General features: G+C 33.6%; 1 protein-coding gene across 1 annotated transcript; it reads right to left on the bottom strand.

Moving 5' to 3' along the window:
• Window positions 1–8,583: 8,583 nt before the first annotated feature.
• Window positions 8,584–12,300, bottom strand: LOC136222001 (calcium-dependent protein kinase 6-like). Its single transcript, XM_066009476.1, has 7 exons — window positions 12,082–12,300; window positions 11,233–11,331; window positions 10,986–11,138; window positions 10,329–10,416; window positions 9,473–9,723; window positions 9,321–9,392; window positions 8,584–9,179 (listed from the first exon to the last, which is right to left on the bottom strand). The coding sequence occupies exons 2-5, from the start codon at window positions 11,309–11,311 to the stop codon at window positions 9,657–9,659; spliced, it is 387 nt and encodes a 128-aa protein (XP_065865548.1). The 5' UTR covers window positions 11,312–11,331; window positions 12,082–12,300; the 3' UTR covers window positions 8,584–9,179; window positions 9,321–9,392; window positions 9,473–9,656.
• Between the last annotated feature and the right edge of the window lie 5,240 nt (window positions 12,301–17,540).

A 17,540-nucleotide genomic window follows, 5' to 3' on the forward strand; every position in this document is an offset into this window, starting at 1 on the left:
TTCTGACCATTCAGCGCTATTTTTCCGTCTCAAAACCTGGGTAGTGGCTCCGAAAGTAAAACGCTTCAGATTTGAGAACCAATGGCTCAGGGAGAATACTTGTGCAGCAGTCATTCAAACTTCATGGGAAACCAGTATAGGGTCTCCAATCGCAACAAGAATCGCAGCCTGCACTGATGCTTTGCAAGAATGGAGCAAGTCTCTGGAAGGTAATTTCAAAAACAGAATCAACACTCTTCGTAGACGATCTGAACTTTTAAAACAACGAACAGATCAGTTGGGGATCGAATTGTTCAAGGCAACCAGAACAGATTATATCAAAACGCTTCAGCAACAAGATGATTATTGGAAGCAAAGGGCGAAACTTCACTGGCTCCAGGATGGGGATAATAATTCCAAGTATTTTCACCTATATGCCTCCGCGCGGAAGAAAAACAATTCAATAACAGAGCTGCGTAATAACGAAGGGCAGATGTGCGATTGGGACTGCGGCCTTGAGAAGATCATTCACGATTATTTTCAGCAGATCTTTACCAGTTCCGGAAGCACACATAACAATATCCTCACCTATGTCAGCGAGCACATATCCAATGAACAGAACATGTATCTAAGCAAACCTTTCGAAACGGATGATGTTAAAGAAGCTTCCTTTGCCATGAGCCCCAATAAAAGTCCAGGCCCCGACGGCCTTAACCCGACTTTTTTTCAAAGGTTATGGCCTATTATCGGACATGATATTAGTTCGTTTTGCCTTCATGCTCTTCATTGTGGCCATCTTCCACCAAATTGTAATGGCACGCTCATAGTACTCATTCCCAAAAAAGCGAATGTGGAGAAAGTCACTGATCTCAGGCCGATTGCTCTTTGCAATGTAATATTCAAAATCATCTCCAAAATGCTTGCACAAAGATTCAAAGCAGTACTACCATCAGTAATCTCAGACAACCAGAGTGCTTTCCTAAAAGATCGCCTAATATCAGACAATATTATTGCAGCTTATGAAGTCATCCACCATATGAAGAATAAGAGGCAAGGTAAAAAAGGCGTTGCTGCCCTAAAACTCGATATGAGCAAGGCATATGATTGCGTTGAACGGAAGTTCCTTTGGGATATGCTAGCTCGAATGGGATTCAATGTTACTTGGATTGGGTGGATGAAAATGTGTGTTGAAACGGTTAGCTATAAGATCATACAAGAAGGTCAGGAAATCGGACCCATTAAACCATCACGGGGCATAAGACAAGGTGACCCACTTAGCCCTTTTCTGTTTCTAGTGTGTGCTGAGGGACTCTCTGCACTCTTACGCGCTAAGGAAGCTTCCGGAGCCATTCATGGCTGCCAAGTGGCAAGACATGCTCCGCGCATATCTCATCTGTTCTTCGCCGACGATAGTTATTTGTTCTTTCAAGCAAACACTGATGAAGCTGAGACTATCCGTCATTGCCTTACTGAATACGAACAAGAATTCGGACAAAGCATTAATTTCGAAAAGTCAGCTTTTTTCTATAGTTCTAATACAGCAACACAAGCCAAAGAATCTTGCAACCTGTTACTTGGCATCCATGAAGTCCAAGAACTTGGTTTTTACCTTGGCGCCCCAGCTGATGTCGGACGAAATAAGATGCATACCTTTGGCTTTCTCAAAGACCGGATACAAGCCAGATTATCTAACTGGAAGGAGAAATTCTTGTCTCGAGAAGGGAAGGAAGTATTGATTAAATCAGTCCTCCAATCCATTCCGACATACATCATGAGCATTTTTTTGCTTCCGAATCAATTTTGTAATGAGATTGAAAGACTTCTGAACCGATTTTGGTGGCAAAATGATAGTACAGCAAGCAGCGGGATGCACTGGATGAGCTATGATAAACTTTGTGCTCCTAAGAAACTTGGAGGCCTTGGCTTTCGACATTTGCATGAGTTCAACATAGCACTTCTCACGAAACAAGCATGGCGAATCCTCCAAAATCCGCAGTCGCTCATAAGCCGCATGCTAAAAGCCAGGTATTATCCAACCTCGGATTTTCTTAATGCAGGTACGGGACATAACCCATCCTTTGTTTGGCGAAGTATTCTTGCCTGTAAAACTTTACTGGTAAAAGGTCTTAGAAGAAAAGTGGGTAATGGTTTTCAAACTCGGATCTGGGGAGATCCCTGGCTGCCTACTGACGAGGAACCAGCAATTACTAGCCCAGAATCTCTTGCGCTACCAACTGGAAATGTCAATGATCTGTTATCAGAGGATGGTCATTGGAACCGTAATCTGCTGCAAAACTATTTCAATGCTAGAGATCAGAAACTTATTCTATCAATTCCACGGACAAATTTGATGCTCACGGATTCATGGTACTGGGGAATGGATAAATCAGGTCAATACACAGTTAAATCCGGTTATCAGACTCTAACATCAAACAAACATTCTCATAATGAAGCCTAGCACAGAGATTGGAACTTTATTTGGAGGATAGAAGCTACACCAAAGATAAGGAATTTCATATGGAGAATTCTATCAGGTTGCTTACCAATTATGCAGAACCTTGTGATCAGGCACAGCAATCTTTCTCCTCTTTGCCCTGTATGCAAATCCTCAATCGAAGATGAGAACCATGTGTTTATTCACTGTCTAGCAACGCAACTTCTGTGGCTCAAGTTCTTTGGGGATAACAGAATGATCTCAATTGCAAACATCTGTCTCTAGCTAACTGCGATATTTGATTGTGCTGAGCCCTTGCACGCTACAAAAATTACGCACATATTGTGGTGGATCTGGAAGGATCGGAACAGCTTAGTTTGGAACAACATAAAACTAAACCCAGATGAAATACTGGCTCGAGCTTTGCAGGAACAAGCAGATTGGTCTTGGGCTAAGGAGAATCGGATTATTAACGCTAATCCACAAACTACTTACATGACAAAGTGGAAGAAACCAACGGAAGGGCATCTGGCCTGCAACGTCGATGCCGGGAGTTTTCAAGAAGCAGGATACAGCTCTTACGACTTTATCATTAGAGACCACGATGGCAGATGTAGATTTGCGAAGCACGCAGCGTTTGAGGGCTTATACGAGCCCATTATTGCCGAAACAATGGCAATCAAAGAAGCTCTTTCTTGGATTAAGACACACAATCTGACCAAAGTGGAGATTCGCTCTGATTGTCTCTCTGCAGTACAGGCCATAAATAATCAAACTCTATCTTTATCTTACATTGCGGATGTTATTTCTTTGTGTATTAGTTTATTACATGAGCTAGAAAATGTCTCTATCTCATTTGTTAAACGTTCAGCGAATTGCGCAGCTCATAGCTTAGCTAGAGCAGTCAATTCTGAGTCTGTTCGTGAGGAGTGGTCCTGTGCTCCTCCCTTTATTTCTACCATTCTTTTGTCCGATTTAGTTCAATAAAGTGTTTCTTTCTTTCAAAAAAAATAAAAAAAAACAAAACCGAACCTAATAGACTAAAAAACCGAACTGAAAAACGAAATTCATCGGTTCGGTTGGTTATTTCGATCGGGTTCGGTTTTTGAACACCCCTACCCTAAACGACGGAATTAGATTAAAAGAGGATGAAACCCATAATAAAGAAGTGAGTTTTGATCGCTGGCTCATTTCCAATCAAAATAGAGTACAAAAATGCAAAAATCCGAAATTTGGGAACTTCATAAAAATTACCGAACTGCCATCAGATCATATTTCTCTATAAACTGAATTGTTGGATCTTCGATCACATCACCTATATCTAATTTCATCGTTATCTCCTTCCACCCTTTTAATCAAACATAAATTTAGAGGAACCTAAAGAAGAGAAAAAACTAGCTAAGTTGGGCTATTTAAAATAATTAATTCAACTCTCCAAAAAAATATTAAAGTCAAGTTAAACTATTCATGTCTTTTAGATAGGAATTTTCCTAATTTTTTCTAACGAGACAGTCTGCTAGGAAACATGTTTATGATCGAGGACTGTTAGTTGGGCTCAACAAATTGTTTGGTTTTTTAATTTCCGAATGATGCTGGGTATTCACAATTTAGAAGAAAAATAAAAGTTTTATTTATTGATTATCTTTAAAAGAAAAAATAATAAGATGAATAAGTAAAAGGGCTAAGTTAGCTAAGAATCTGGGGTGAAGAAACTTCTTGTTGAGTCAGATAACCTAGAGGCGATTAAAATGATTTCTGAGAGCAATGTTATTTGCCTGAATAGCCTTAACACAATTAAAGGCATTAAAAGGATTGGTTCCTCCTTTGAGTCTATTAGCTTTGCTCATATTTATAGGGAGCAGAATCGCGTAGCGGACCGTCTTGCATTGGAATGGCATTCTAGAATGTTGGATTTATCTACATTTTCTTCTCCTCTGGTCTTCATCTCTTCTATGATCTTGGAGGATGTGGTGGGGGTCAGTTTTCTTAGGCTGATCCCGGGTTGAGCGGTTTTTTGTTTGTTTGTTTTTCTTTTCCTATCCTACCAAAAAAAAAAGCTAATACTCTTCCAACCTCCTTAACTTGTCTAAATTAGTCAATTTACCCTTCCAACTCATTGAATGTCCTATTTATCTCCTTAACTCCATAAAAGTGGTATTTCTCACCCCCTTAACTTGTCCAAATTGGTCATTTTACCCATTTCCAAATCATCGAATGTCTTATTACCCCATTAACTCTATAAAAGTGGTATTTCTCAACCCTTAGGATCCTAAGTCGCAATAACTTTGTATGCGTGTGTGTGTGTGCGACAAAGGCATGAAGCGCGTGGATGTGGAAAATTGAGCACTAACGATAACAAATAAAATTTTTTTTATAAAAATCTCTAAAATTTAACATCCAAATCCCTAATTCCTATTTCCTTTCTGATTCCTCTTCTTTCTTCTTCATTCCTCTTATTTCAAATGGTTTGATAAAGGAATTTAGGGCTTCAAATGAAAAGAGGAAGTACATATTGTAAATCATGATGAAAAGAGGAAGTGTGTGTCACACCCGACCCTAGACGACCTCAATCGGCGTGTGAAATAGAAAGATCATAATCATTCCTACTACATTAGTCATTCAATGACCTCAACATATATTTACCAACTCCAATATATTACAATTGAAATACCAAAGTTCTAACCATAATTCTAACAATAAGCAGCCAACTTCCAAACCTCGCCTAAACGGTCTGTAACCTTGTCTATATCCTGTACTTTCCCACCTAAAAACATTAACACATTTAAAAACGTGAGACAAAAATCTCAGTAAAAAACTATCAGCTATAAAAACCAACTTTACTTAACATAGCTACATATCTACATTTATAAAAGGATTTAATCAAAACCTTATAAAATATACTCAAAACTTAAGTTCATATAACTTTATATATACAACGCATCTTATCAAAACGAATCAAAACAAATAAACGTTTTATCAAACCAATTCATAATCAAATGAATGTTTTATCAAACCAATTCATAACCAAATAAGTGTTTTATCAAACCAACTCGTATTCAATCAAACGTAAAACCTTATATCAAAATCAATCATAACCGAAAACATAATCCAAATGAACTTAAAACATTGTATCCATCCTCGAGTTTCTCCCCTTAACTATCAATCCATAACCACATATATAGTCGAGACGTCTCTTTACATTTCCTATCTCATATGGTCTTACCCGACACTTCACTGCCATACCTGATAGGTCTTCAGACTGTGTACACAGACCATGTCCCTCACTAAACATGGTCTTCAAATATAAAACCACCGATCCGGATAACTCTCGATTGATATAAAATCATAAAATCATAATGTGCTCAAATTTCCTTTCACAATCAAATTCCAAACTATTTCACAACCATAAATAATTTGGCTTCACAGTTATTCAAAATATCAATCCTTAATCAATAAAAATTCCAAAGTTAATCAATCAAATTAAGCCTTAAATTAACATAATCAAGTAAAATCTGAAATTCACATAGAAGCATAGTCAATAGTTTCATTTGAACCATAATTTCACAATAAAAAGCAAGATCATGAAAAACCAAATTTTACAAAATTCCTGCATAACCCTAAAATATCAATTTCTGAAATGTTTTTGATTATATATATCTATATACATAAAACTCAAAATATAGTTGATAGTTACTTACCTTGACTACTAATTGAGGAAAATACACCCGATCGATTCGCCTCTAAATTCTGTCTAAGACTTTTTCCCACCAAATACTTGCGAAACTCAAAAAACTCTTCGACTATGACTTAGATTTATGTATAAGGATGCTATGTTTTAAATTTTGAGTAATTCGGACGGTCGAATCTCCATAAATCAAAGAAACAGTGGAGAAACGGTTCAGAAAAAAACTAATGAATCTTAAAGGAAAAGAATATATATATATATATATAATCATTCTGGAAAGATTTGGAATATATATCAAAATTTGATAAATATCACGTTTGATCCTCCATCTTTTTATAATCTTTTAAAAATTATCTTAAACTTTTAATTTACACATAAAACCATCAAATTAACTCCAAACTTTTTCTATAGCACCAAATTAACTTCACACACCCAATAATTATAATATATACTGATATCAAAATATAAATTTTAGAAATTTAGACACAGACGTGACAATTCTCTCCACCTTAAGAAATTTCGTCCACGAAATTCATATTCTCTAATTTATCATAATCATCATAAGACCACAAATTCTAATGTTTCCTTCCATTAACTTCGTCATTTATCAATATTCACATCACTGTAACAATTATTTATACATAACTCTTAGTAATTCTCAATTTCAACCTAGTTAATTACATCACCATAATCCACAATAAAACTTCAAATATCATTTATATATAATATGATACTTGTCATGTCTATGTCTAAATTTCTAAAATTTATATTTTGATATCAGTATATATTATAATTATTGGGTGTGTGAAGTTAATTTGGTGCTATAGAAAAAAGTTTGGAGTTAATTTGATAGTTTTTATGTGTAAATTAAAAGTTTAGGATAATATTTAAAAGATTATAAAAAGATGGAAGGTCAAACATGATATTTGCTAAATTTGGATATATATTCCAAATCTTTCCGGAATGATCGTCATCTTCTTTTATATATATTCTTTTCCTTTCCTTTTAAGATTCATCAGTTTTCTCTGAACCGTTTCTCTGAACCGTTTCTCCACCGTTTCTTTGATTTATGGAGATTCGACCGTCCGAATCACTCGAAATTTAAAACATAGCATCCTTATACATAAATCTAAGTCCTAGTTGAAGAGTTTTTTAGTTTCGGAAGTATTTGAAGGGAAAACGTCTTAGATAGAATTTAGAGGCGAATCGATCGGGTGTATTTTCCTCAATTAGTAGTCAAGGTAAGTAACTATCGACTATATTTTGAGTTTTATGTATATAGATATATATATATATATATAATTAAAGAATTTTCAGAAATTGATACTTTAGGGTTATGCATGAATTTTGTAAAATTTGGTTTTTCATGATCTTGTTTTTTATTGTAAAATTATGGTTCAAATGAAACTATTAACTATGCTTCTATGTGAATTTTAGATTTTACTTGATTATGTTGATTTAAGGCTTAATTTGATTGATTAACTTTGGAATTTTTATTGATTAAGGATTGATATTTTTGAATAACTATGAAAGCCAAATGATTTATGGTTATGAAATAGTTTGGAATTTGATTGTGAAATGAAATTTGAGCATATTATGATTTTATGATTTTATATCCATCGAGAGTTATCCGGATCGGTGGTTTTATATTTGAAGACCATGTTCAGTGAGGGACATGGCATGTGTACACAGTCTGAAGATCTATCGGGTATGGCAGTGAAGTGTCGGATAAGACCATATGGGATAGGTAATGTTAAGAGACGTCTCGACTATATATGTGGTTATGGATTGATACTTAAGGGGAGAAACTCGAGGATGGATACAATGTTTTAAGTTCATTTGGATTATGTTTTCGGTTATGATTGATTTTGATATAAGGTTTACGTTTGATTGAATACGAGTTGGTTTGATAAAACACTTATTTGATTATGAATTGGTTTGATAAAACATTTTTTTGATTATGAATTGGTTTGATAAAACGTTTATTTGTTTTGATTTGTTTTGATAAGATGCATTGTATATATAAAGTTATATGAACTTAAGTTTTGAGTATATTTTATAAGGTTTTGATTAGATCCTTTTATAAATCACTACAAGAAAAATCGCTATCACCTACACAAAAATCTGTCGGTGATTAGCTTATTTGCGTCGGTGATCGTGATCACCGACGGAAGACCGACAAATATTGATGTGTTGGCGTTGACCTCGTAGGTAAGCCGCTGCGACAGTTTTTTACCGACACAAGATATCACCGACACAAATTTCAGTTGGTGTTTTGTGTCGGAAATGCCGACTACTTTTAGTAGGTGACTTGCGTCGGACACTCCGACAATATCACCGACCCATTTGTGTCGGTGATCTATTTTTTTAGAATATTAATTTAAATAATTTACCAACACATATTGGTCGGAAAATGGGTCGGAACTTGTAAATTATATTGAAAATCATTTTTATATTTTCTTTTTATTTTATTTATTTGGATTGAAGGGGACTCATATATATTATATTACAATCAAGAGAATGTGTATTATCACTCAGCTGATGCTATAAAGATATACAATGAGAAACAAATAAGAAACCATAATATTATCACTAAGCTATATAACTACACTCATGTAGATACAACTACTTTCATGTACATGTTCAAAGAAAATAATTAATATATCTAACAATATCTTGAACCAAAAGCTTTTGAACCAAAGACCAAATGCTTTTGTTATACACATAGTCTCGATCCCGCCTTTGTTAAATTAAAAAACAAGAATAATATCAATAGAATACGAGCAATTTGCACAAGAGTTGACGTTCAGGAGCATCTAATAGTACAATTTAGATTTACCTCCCAAGAGTTCATCCAAGGCTTGGCTTCCTGTCGTGATACGAATAATGGATTTCCTCTGTCACAATAAACAAGAATCGGACATTTTAGCTACTTTTAACAGGTTTGAAAACTAGCATTACTTCTCTTGTTTGTATGAGAACTTGACTCGTTGCATCGAATACTATCTCTCCTTGAATTAAAAAGAACAGAGAGTGTACAACTTTGATCAGAGCATCACTTCCTGTTATATAACCAAAATTCTGAGAAAGAAAAAGAGACATATGTAGTAGTTAGAGAATATAAAGCGAAGAGATAAGTCCTAACCACGGAAATCTAATTATAGTATCGTATAAATTTAGCACTGAAGCCTAGATTCAATCATCAGCAATTTGAGCACTAACCACAAGCTTTTCAGCAGCTTCGCATATCTTATCAACTTTAGCCTTGGATAATCCTTTGATCCCTGTCAAATTCTGATAATAAAATGGAGACAGCAGCAATCAGAGATGAAATCAACACTTGCAGAATTTCAACAAATTGAAAATCATCATACCTTTTTTGTGTGCATCATCAAGCCATTGCAGGTATAGATCCCTACATCTTGAAGCTTTTTTACGTCTCCAGCATTGATTCCTTGTGAGATGACTGAAAAAATTACCAGATCTTAATACCGAAACATCAATAACATAGATAAACCTCAACGGCATTGATTTGGCATCATAAGCTTGTCAATGGCTTCAAACAAGTCCTCTTCGTCCTCGATATCTTCTCACTCCACAAGCTGTAGCTGACCTTGCTCTTCGGCTTTGAAACACAATCCAAAATACAGATATTAATACCCAGCAATTGCCTCGAAAACAACGAACTCGATATCATAGACTGCACTAACACGAAAAGGAAAGAAACCCATAAAAAGAATCTAATGTCCAAGATTAACAAACCTAAAACTTGAAGAATCTAATGTCCAAGATTAACAAACCACATTTTACTATAACGATCTTACGCAATTTCTAACTAAGCAATGAAAGAAACCCCTAAAAAGAATAAAACAGGATCTCAACAACACCAAAAATGCAAGAAGTCATCCTTAAAACTATTCAGAGATTCTAATGAACTAAAATAAAAAATTGAAATGCATAATATCTTGAAAAAGATAATGGTGTTGGAAAAATCTAATCAGTGAATTATTTTACCTACCAAGCTATATAAGGCCTTTTCAGCTTCTTGCTCATGAGCATCATTCATATCAAATTTTTCCAGACAATAAGATGTTGGGTGTGCTAATCCCTGCTTAAATAGCTACACCAAGTCAGGGGTCAACAGACTCTCGGTGACCCCTAGTAAATCCACAGTTGTTCACACATGCACATGCATCAACAAAGAAAATTTTGATATGCCAAACATCTTACCGCATCATAAGATCACAAATTTCTATATCCTTCATCGTAGAACCATATCCTCTCAAACCAGCAATCTCCTCCTCGGAAAGGCTTTCAGCTATTACATGATAACAAGAAAGACACAAGTGTGAAAGTTCATAAGATGCTTTTATCCTAATTTGATTTCATCCATCCATGATAAAGCTATGGGAAGGTTGAGATTAAAACCATCACTTTTTAACTTGAAAATTGAAACCCTGAAAAACATTGTCCGCCTCATAAAATTGTGCCTCTAGGGAGGCACTAGGCTCATAAAGGTGCACTTAGGCGAGCACCTCTTGAACATGGCCTGCATTTTGGCTTCTCATGCGATATGCCTACAGTCTAGAACATTTTGCGCACCTTTTATAACTATGATATTAACTACTAAAACAATCTAGCGGAAGTGAATTGCATAAGAAGCAAGAAATATGCATTTAGCTCAAGGAAGAATAATTGGTTGGAAGGCAAGTTACTATAATTATCAGAAAGGGGGCATTAGTGACATGTGGCAATGCATATGAAATTCATCAAATGGTCAAGTACCAACCTAGAATAAGCAGAACTATTCAGACAGAAATATGAATTTGTCAAATAAACTTTAGTATTCCTACGGAACCTAAGTAAAATTTAAAATTTCAGACATACATAACACTTGATGAGTGGTCAATCGTTCTGAAGGTCGAGAGTTACGCATCTTCCTGATGAGATCATTGCCACTGTTTGATATTATAGGCCAAAGGTCTGAGTCAAAATCGATATATCCATTTAATACTGCATCAAACATTCCTTGCTTCATTTCTGAAAACCGATAAGGAGAACGTTTTAGATGACTGCTTAAAAACAAAAACAAAGCTCTACATGGTATACCAGCATAAAGAAAAATGTTACCTACCAGCCCAAAATGGTGGAACTCCAATTAGCAATATATACAAAATAAGCCCAGCAGTCCACATAGCTCTGAAGAGTAACATAAATAAGTAACCACATACCTCTGTTTATGATAAAAATAAAAGACATTAAAACACATAGCCAACCTTTCTGCTTCCTTTAGAATATCTTAATAATGAAATTATCAGAGAGTTATTCAATATGATAGGAAGAGTTCAAATTGACAAGAAATGGCCCCCTCACATCAACCTGCAATTCAGAGCATATGAAATATGGAATTGCTTTTATTTAACATTAGGTTACTCAAGAATTGCATTATAAAAGCAAAGAAGAAAAGTGATAAGATTGATGGTCCACTCTACATCACCAAATAAAACTTGTCTATATCCTTTTTTGTTTTCCTTAAAAAACAGTAATCACTCCAACTATATGTAGTTAATACAATCATCTTCTTGAATTTAGCATTTCTTCTATAGTACATTTACATTGTATTCAAATTCTTACAAGTTAAGTTTCTTAGTAAATAATATGTAAATAAATAAATTTTTTCTAATTAATCTTTAAAAAGCTAAACTTTATTAACCCAAACAGGTGCAAAATGGGTATGCTACACTAATTTTCCAACAATATCAGTATCCTTGAAAAGATATATTTAATAAAATAAAGGCCATCTGACCATAATCCATCTTCCTAAGGTAAGAGTATAGAGAAATCTAAGGTTTTATGCCTCCTATTGTCTACAACTAAAGATCGATTATAAAAGCAAAGTGCTTAGTTGGGGAAAAAGAAGCAAGCTCCATGAAATTCAGTTTCTCAAAACGAAACACAAAGGAGAGAAAGATGAGATCCATACCTGGAGAGAGTAGATCGAGCGCGAGACATAACTCTCTAAGGTCAGACCAGCATAGATGGAGAGAAGCAGAACAACGATGATAGTAAGAGGAAGAGCAGGAGAAACGACCGATGAGAGGAAGAACAGGCGCACGGTGCCGGTGTTGGTGGCAAACAACGCCTTTTGGGTGGAGAAGCTCGAGAGGAGAGAGGGTGAGGTTCCAAATTTGATAGGGAAGGAAGCGAGAAAACTAGGGTTTTTGGAAACTAAAAGAACATAACACTTTATATTAGTAATTTATTTTTTATTACAATAGTTGTAATTTTTGTTTTGAAGCATAATATGTAGTTGTAATTTATTTTAAATATTATGTTCACCTAAAAATATAGGTTCAGTCTTCTGTAAATTAAAAAAATTTTATATTAATAATTTGTTTTTTATTTATTTAATGATATGTAGCTCTAATTTATTTTATTTTTTGTTTAAAAAAATTATTTTATTTAATATTATATTCACCTACACTTTTTTTTGTAGGTTCACATGTAACTTTGTCGGTGGCATCACCGACATTTATAATTACCTACAATAAATGTCGGTGATGGAGGCGGGAATAATCCCGCCCATAATCACCTACACGTTCTAAAATTGGGTAGGTGAGAGTGTAGCTGATTTCCGACACAATGTTTTTGTCGGTGTTCTGTCGGTATTTCAGACACAAAAAATTATGTCGGTAGATTCCGTCGGTAATAGCGTTTTTTCTTGTAGTGAATGTAGATATGTAGCTACGTTAAGTAAAGTTGGTTTTTATAGCTGATAGTTTCTTACTGAGATTTTTGTCTCGCGTTTTTAAATGTTTTAATGTTTTTAGGTGAGGAAGCACAGAATATAGACAAGGTTACCGACCGTTTAGGCGAGGTTTGGAAGTTGGCTGCTTATTGTTAGAATTATGGTTAGAACTTTGGTATTTCAATTGTAATATATTGGAGTTGGTAAATATATGTTGAGGTCCTTGAATGACTAATGTAGTAGGAATGATTATGATCATTCTATTTCACGTCCGATGCCGATTGAGGTCGTCTAGGGTCGGGTGTGACAGTGTAAAAGTCTCAATAATAGGGTCATTTTCGTCTTTTCAAATATAACTGCTGAGTTGTAAAAAAAGTTACTGAATTTGACACGTGACAATTGAGAAGTCAGACTTCAAGCGCGTCCCTTACCCCAGTCATTTCTAACCTTCGAGAATGAAAATGGAAGGGTGAGAAATACCACTTTTATGGAGTTAAGGGGAGTAAATATGACATTCGATAAGTTAGGGGTAAAAGGACCTATTTAGACAAGTTAAGAGGATTGAGGAAGCATTAGGTCATAAGTAAATAATGTAAAAACATATAATAAAAACCTTCAACTTTTATGGTTTTGAGCTTGTATACATTGACCCGTATTCATTGACCATTTAGCTAAGAAAACCCTTCATAGTTCAGGATTAAACCTCTTATTTTTAATGGGTAATTAGTATTGGTGGTTATAAAAGTTTGTACAATGTTCTCAAAAAATTACAAAAATTTAATTTGTCTCAATAAAATCACTTAAGTTTATTTTTGTTCTAATAAAATCACTTTAAATGTTTTTTAGTCATCTTTTCGCCGAAATTATCACATGACATTTCAACATCACATTAATGACACATGACATATTAAAAAATAGAACTACACATTTTAATTGATAATCGATATGCCACGTAGGTTAATTTTTTATTAAAATTTTAATTGACAATTCTTATTTATTTAGCTTAACTTTTGGTTAATTTTTTTTATTATGTCACATGTCATTGAGACATGTAATTAGATGTCATGTAATTACAACTCTAATGAAAAAATGATCAAAAAACGTGTAAAGTGATTTTATTAGGACAAAAACAAATTTAAGTGATTTTATTAGGACAAATTAAACTTTTGTGACATTTTTGAAAAATTGTCCAAACTTTTGTGACCACTGGTACTAATTACTCTATTTTTAATTCTGAAGAATCCTTAAAATTATTAAATTCTAGAAACTAAATATGTAAAAACATATTATCAGTTAATCCATCCTTAAAACTTCGAAATTAGTTATAAATTTAAGGGTGAGTTTAGTTTAGTGGTAATTTATAGTAGTAGCAGAAGCTAGAGAGAAAACAAAAGAAGGGTTAGTTAGTGTTTATAATTTACATTAACATTTATTAACTCTTTTCCCTTTGATTTTTAATATTATTAGTCAATTTAGTGCGTGTTTGCTAACGGAATGAACCTCAAGGTACCATTTTATAAATTTTTAAACCACAAGCCTGTAATCGAAAACATGTATAATCACAAAATTTATTTTTGTACTTTTTCCAAGTTTTTACTAAACAGTTAATAATCACGCCCATTTACCAAAATTTCCTTATTAGCTAGCTAATGATTAGTGATGAAGTTGAGATAAAATGGAATTAAAAAAAATAAGGGTAATTAATTAGTTTCCTAATTAGCTAGGTCACAAACAGGGTTAGTTTTTTTTTTTTAAATTTGCGCAATGCGTTTACATTAAAAAAGAAAGGAAAATCCCCACCAGATTCGGATGTGATTCGAACCCATGACCTTTCAAGACATAGGTAAGCTCTCAACCACTGAGCTAAGAGTTTCACCACAAAATAAATAATTGATTTATGTCTGAGCCCGGGTTAGTTAGTGTTCATAAATAAGGGTTAGTTAGTGTTCATAATTTACAGTAGCCGCAGAAGAAAACAAAAGAAAGGTTAGTTAATGTTCATAATTTACATTAACATTTATCTGTTCTTTATTTATTGTTTAATTTCTTATATATATAAATAAGACTTAGTTTAGTGGTAATTTACATCTTCATCTGTTCTTTCCTTCCGCTTTATTTATTTATTACTAGTATTTATTCTTTTATTTCTTATTAATTTCAGTGATTATATAAATTAGGATAAAGTTCAAATAAAACCCCTGTAGTTTCACTAATTTTCAGATAAAGGACTGTGGTTTACTTTTTGTCAAAACGAGGATTGAGGTTTATAACTTTAACAAAATAAGGACTTTTTCGATTGATACTATTAAAATCACCTTTGACGACTTCAAAAATGACATATTTTAAGAACTACTAATATTCTAAGCAACTTTAATTCTTCAACTTTTTTATTTTGAGATTGTTTAGATGATGTTTGGTAAAGAGAGAGAAAATTAGTGTTTAGAGAGAGAAAGTTCCAAAAAAGATGATTTTCGAAAATCGAAAATGTAGTTCCATAGAAAATATGACATTGAACAATTTTAATTCTTGAAAATTTTCATTTTCAGGTCGTTAAAGATGGTTTTCATAGCATTAATCCAAGTTTGAAACTTCAATCCTTGTTTTGACAAAAAGTAAATCACAGTCCTTTATCTGAAAAAAAGTGAAACCACAGAGGTTTTATTTGAACTTTACCCTATAAATTATGTGCTGCAGAAAACTATTAATTTTAGAGACTAAAATATGTAAACATAGTTGGCCGACATTTTATTTATATGCTGTAGAAAAATCAAATACATAAAGATTGAAGAATGATAAACAATATTACTCTTCCTGTTGGGTTTCAATTCAGTCCCATTGATGAAGAACTTCTCCGAGTATGTCTTTCTCAAAGGGAAAACTTGACTCCTTTTTACCCAATCCAAGTTGCCGATGTTTACACCGACAAAGAGCCATGGCTGCTTTTCGATAAAGATGTGCAACAGATACATTATGTCTTTGTCGAGTTGAAGAGGAAGACTAATAAAAGTAAAATGGCTAAAAGGACTGCTGGATGTGGCACCTGGAGCGGACAGAATGCTGCCAAACCCATTGAAGATCGTCACGGGCTGTTACTTGGGTTCAAGAAATTGCTGATTTTTGAATTTCCTAATGATGCTGGAGATAATGGTCATTGGATAATGCATGAATATTCAAGCACTAAAAACAACGATGCCTATGTTCTCTGCGCTATCAGAAACAAACAACTCGCTAATATTGTTGAACCGGCTACAAATGCAACCAAGAAGTGCAGCCTGCAAAAGCATGGAGAAATTCATCCGAGTAAAAGGACTTGCAATTCTGTCCAATTAGGTTCCACTAACCAAGGTACATTTCTATTATCCCGTCATTTTTAAGAATCTCTTTATTGCTATTCTGTTCATTTTAACAAAAACATATAAATCTTCACGTAGTTATCTAATCTTGAGTATTGCATTTTTTCAGGTGCGATTGAAGAAATTGGAAATCAACAAAAAGCAAATCCAACGGAAGCTTGTAGATTATTGCAAAATTCAGCTGTCCAATCCAATCCCTTGAGTGGTGATGTGGATGTCCGATTCAATTTGAGTAACCAAGGTTAATTTCTATAACTTAATCATGTGTCTATCGATTAATATTTCTGTCATTTTTATGAAACTCATTATTACTATTTCATACACTTTAGGAAACATACAAGTATTGTGAATATACATCTTCAAGTGGTTATGTAATCTTGTGTATTGCGATTTCAGGTGCGATTGAAGAAATTGGAAATCAACAAAAAGAAAATCTAACCGAAACATAAGCTTGCAGATCATTGCAACCTTCAACTGCCCAATCCAATCCCTTGAGTGGTGATGTGGATATCCAGTTCAATTTCTGTAACCAAGGTTAATTTCTACAACTTAGTCGTGTATCTATCAATTAATATTTCAGTCATTTTTATGAAATTCATTATTACTATTTCATTCACTTTAGGGAATATATATATATATCTTCAGTAGTTATCTAATATATATTGTGTATTACGATTTTAGGTCCTATTGAAGAAATTGGAAATCAACAAGAAGCAAATGCAACAGAATTAATGGAATCAGAACTTTTGAGATTATTGCAACAGTTAGTTGTCCCATGCAATTCGTTGAGTAATGATGTAGATGTCGGAACTCTGTTGGACACAGCTTTTGATTGGAGACCATACGATAATTTTGGAGATGAATCATCAATTCCGTTGGACCACAACGCTACAATTCAAGGATATCAACAGTTTATTAAATTGCATATAGTTGAATTAATCGATTCAATTGTAATTTGCGATAATTAACTTGGTTTGTAGTAGGATTACATTTATTTGGTGTTGTATAAAATCTAACTTTTTATTCATGATATGGCCTCCTTTGTAATATATATGGCCATCCTTTTTTTTTTTATGTGTTCATGTATTTACATATGAGTTCATTCAGGAAAAAAATATTTTTTGTAATTTCAAAATAGATTTATAGATAAGAATACTTTTAAGTTGGATGAAAATTTTAGATTTTAATTATAGAATACTTTTCTTAATAAAAATCATATATACATGTATTTTTTATTTGTTATTAATTAGTGAGTGATAATATAAATTACCTATACAGTGAATATAATAAAATTTATGACCGAAAACATTTTATTAATGATGTTTAAAATTGGTAGAATTT

The sequence above is a fragment of the Euphorbia lathyris genome, chromosome 3 (genome assembly GCF_963576675.1).
Source record: "Euphorbia lathyris chromosome 3, ddEupLath1.1, whole genome shotgun sequence".
NCBI lineage: Eukaryota > Viridiplantae > Streptophyta > Magnoliopsida > Malpighiales > Euphorbiaceae > Euphorbia > Euphorbia lathyris.

Excerpts from the sequence above, each read along its gene's own strand:
- LOC136222001 (XM_066009476.1), bottom strand. The coding sequence starts at position 11,311 with ATGTTACTCTTCAGAGCTATGTGGACTGCTGGGCTTATTTTGTATATA. Across the intron at positions 10,417-10,985 it reads GACCACTCATCAAGTGTTAT|CTGAAAGCCTTTCCGAGGAG; the intron begins GTATGTCTGAAA and ends ATCATGTAATAG. Across the intron at positions 9,724-10,328 it reads ATTTGTGATCTTATGATGCG|CCGAAGAGCAAGGTCAGCTA; the intron begins GTAAGATGTTTG and ends TGTGTTTCAAAG.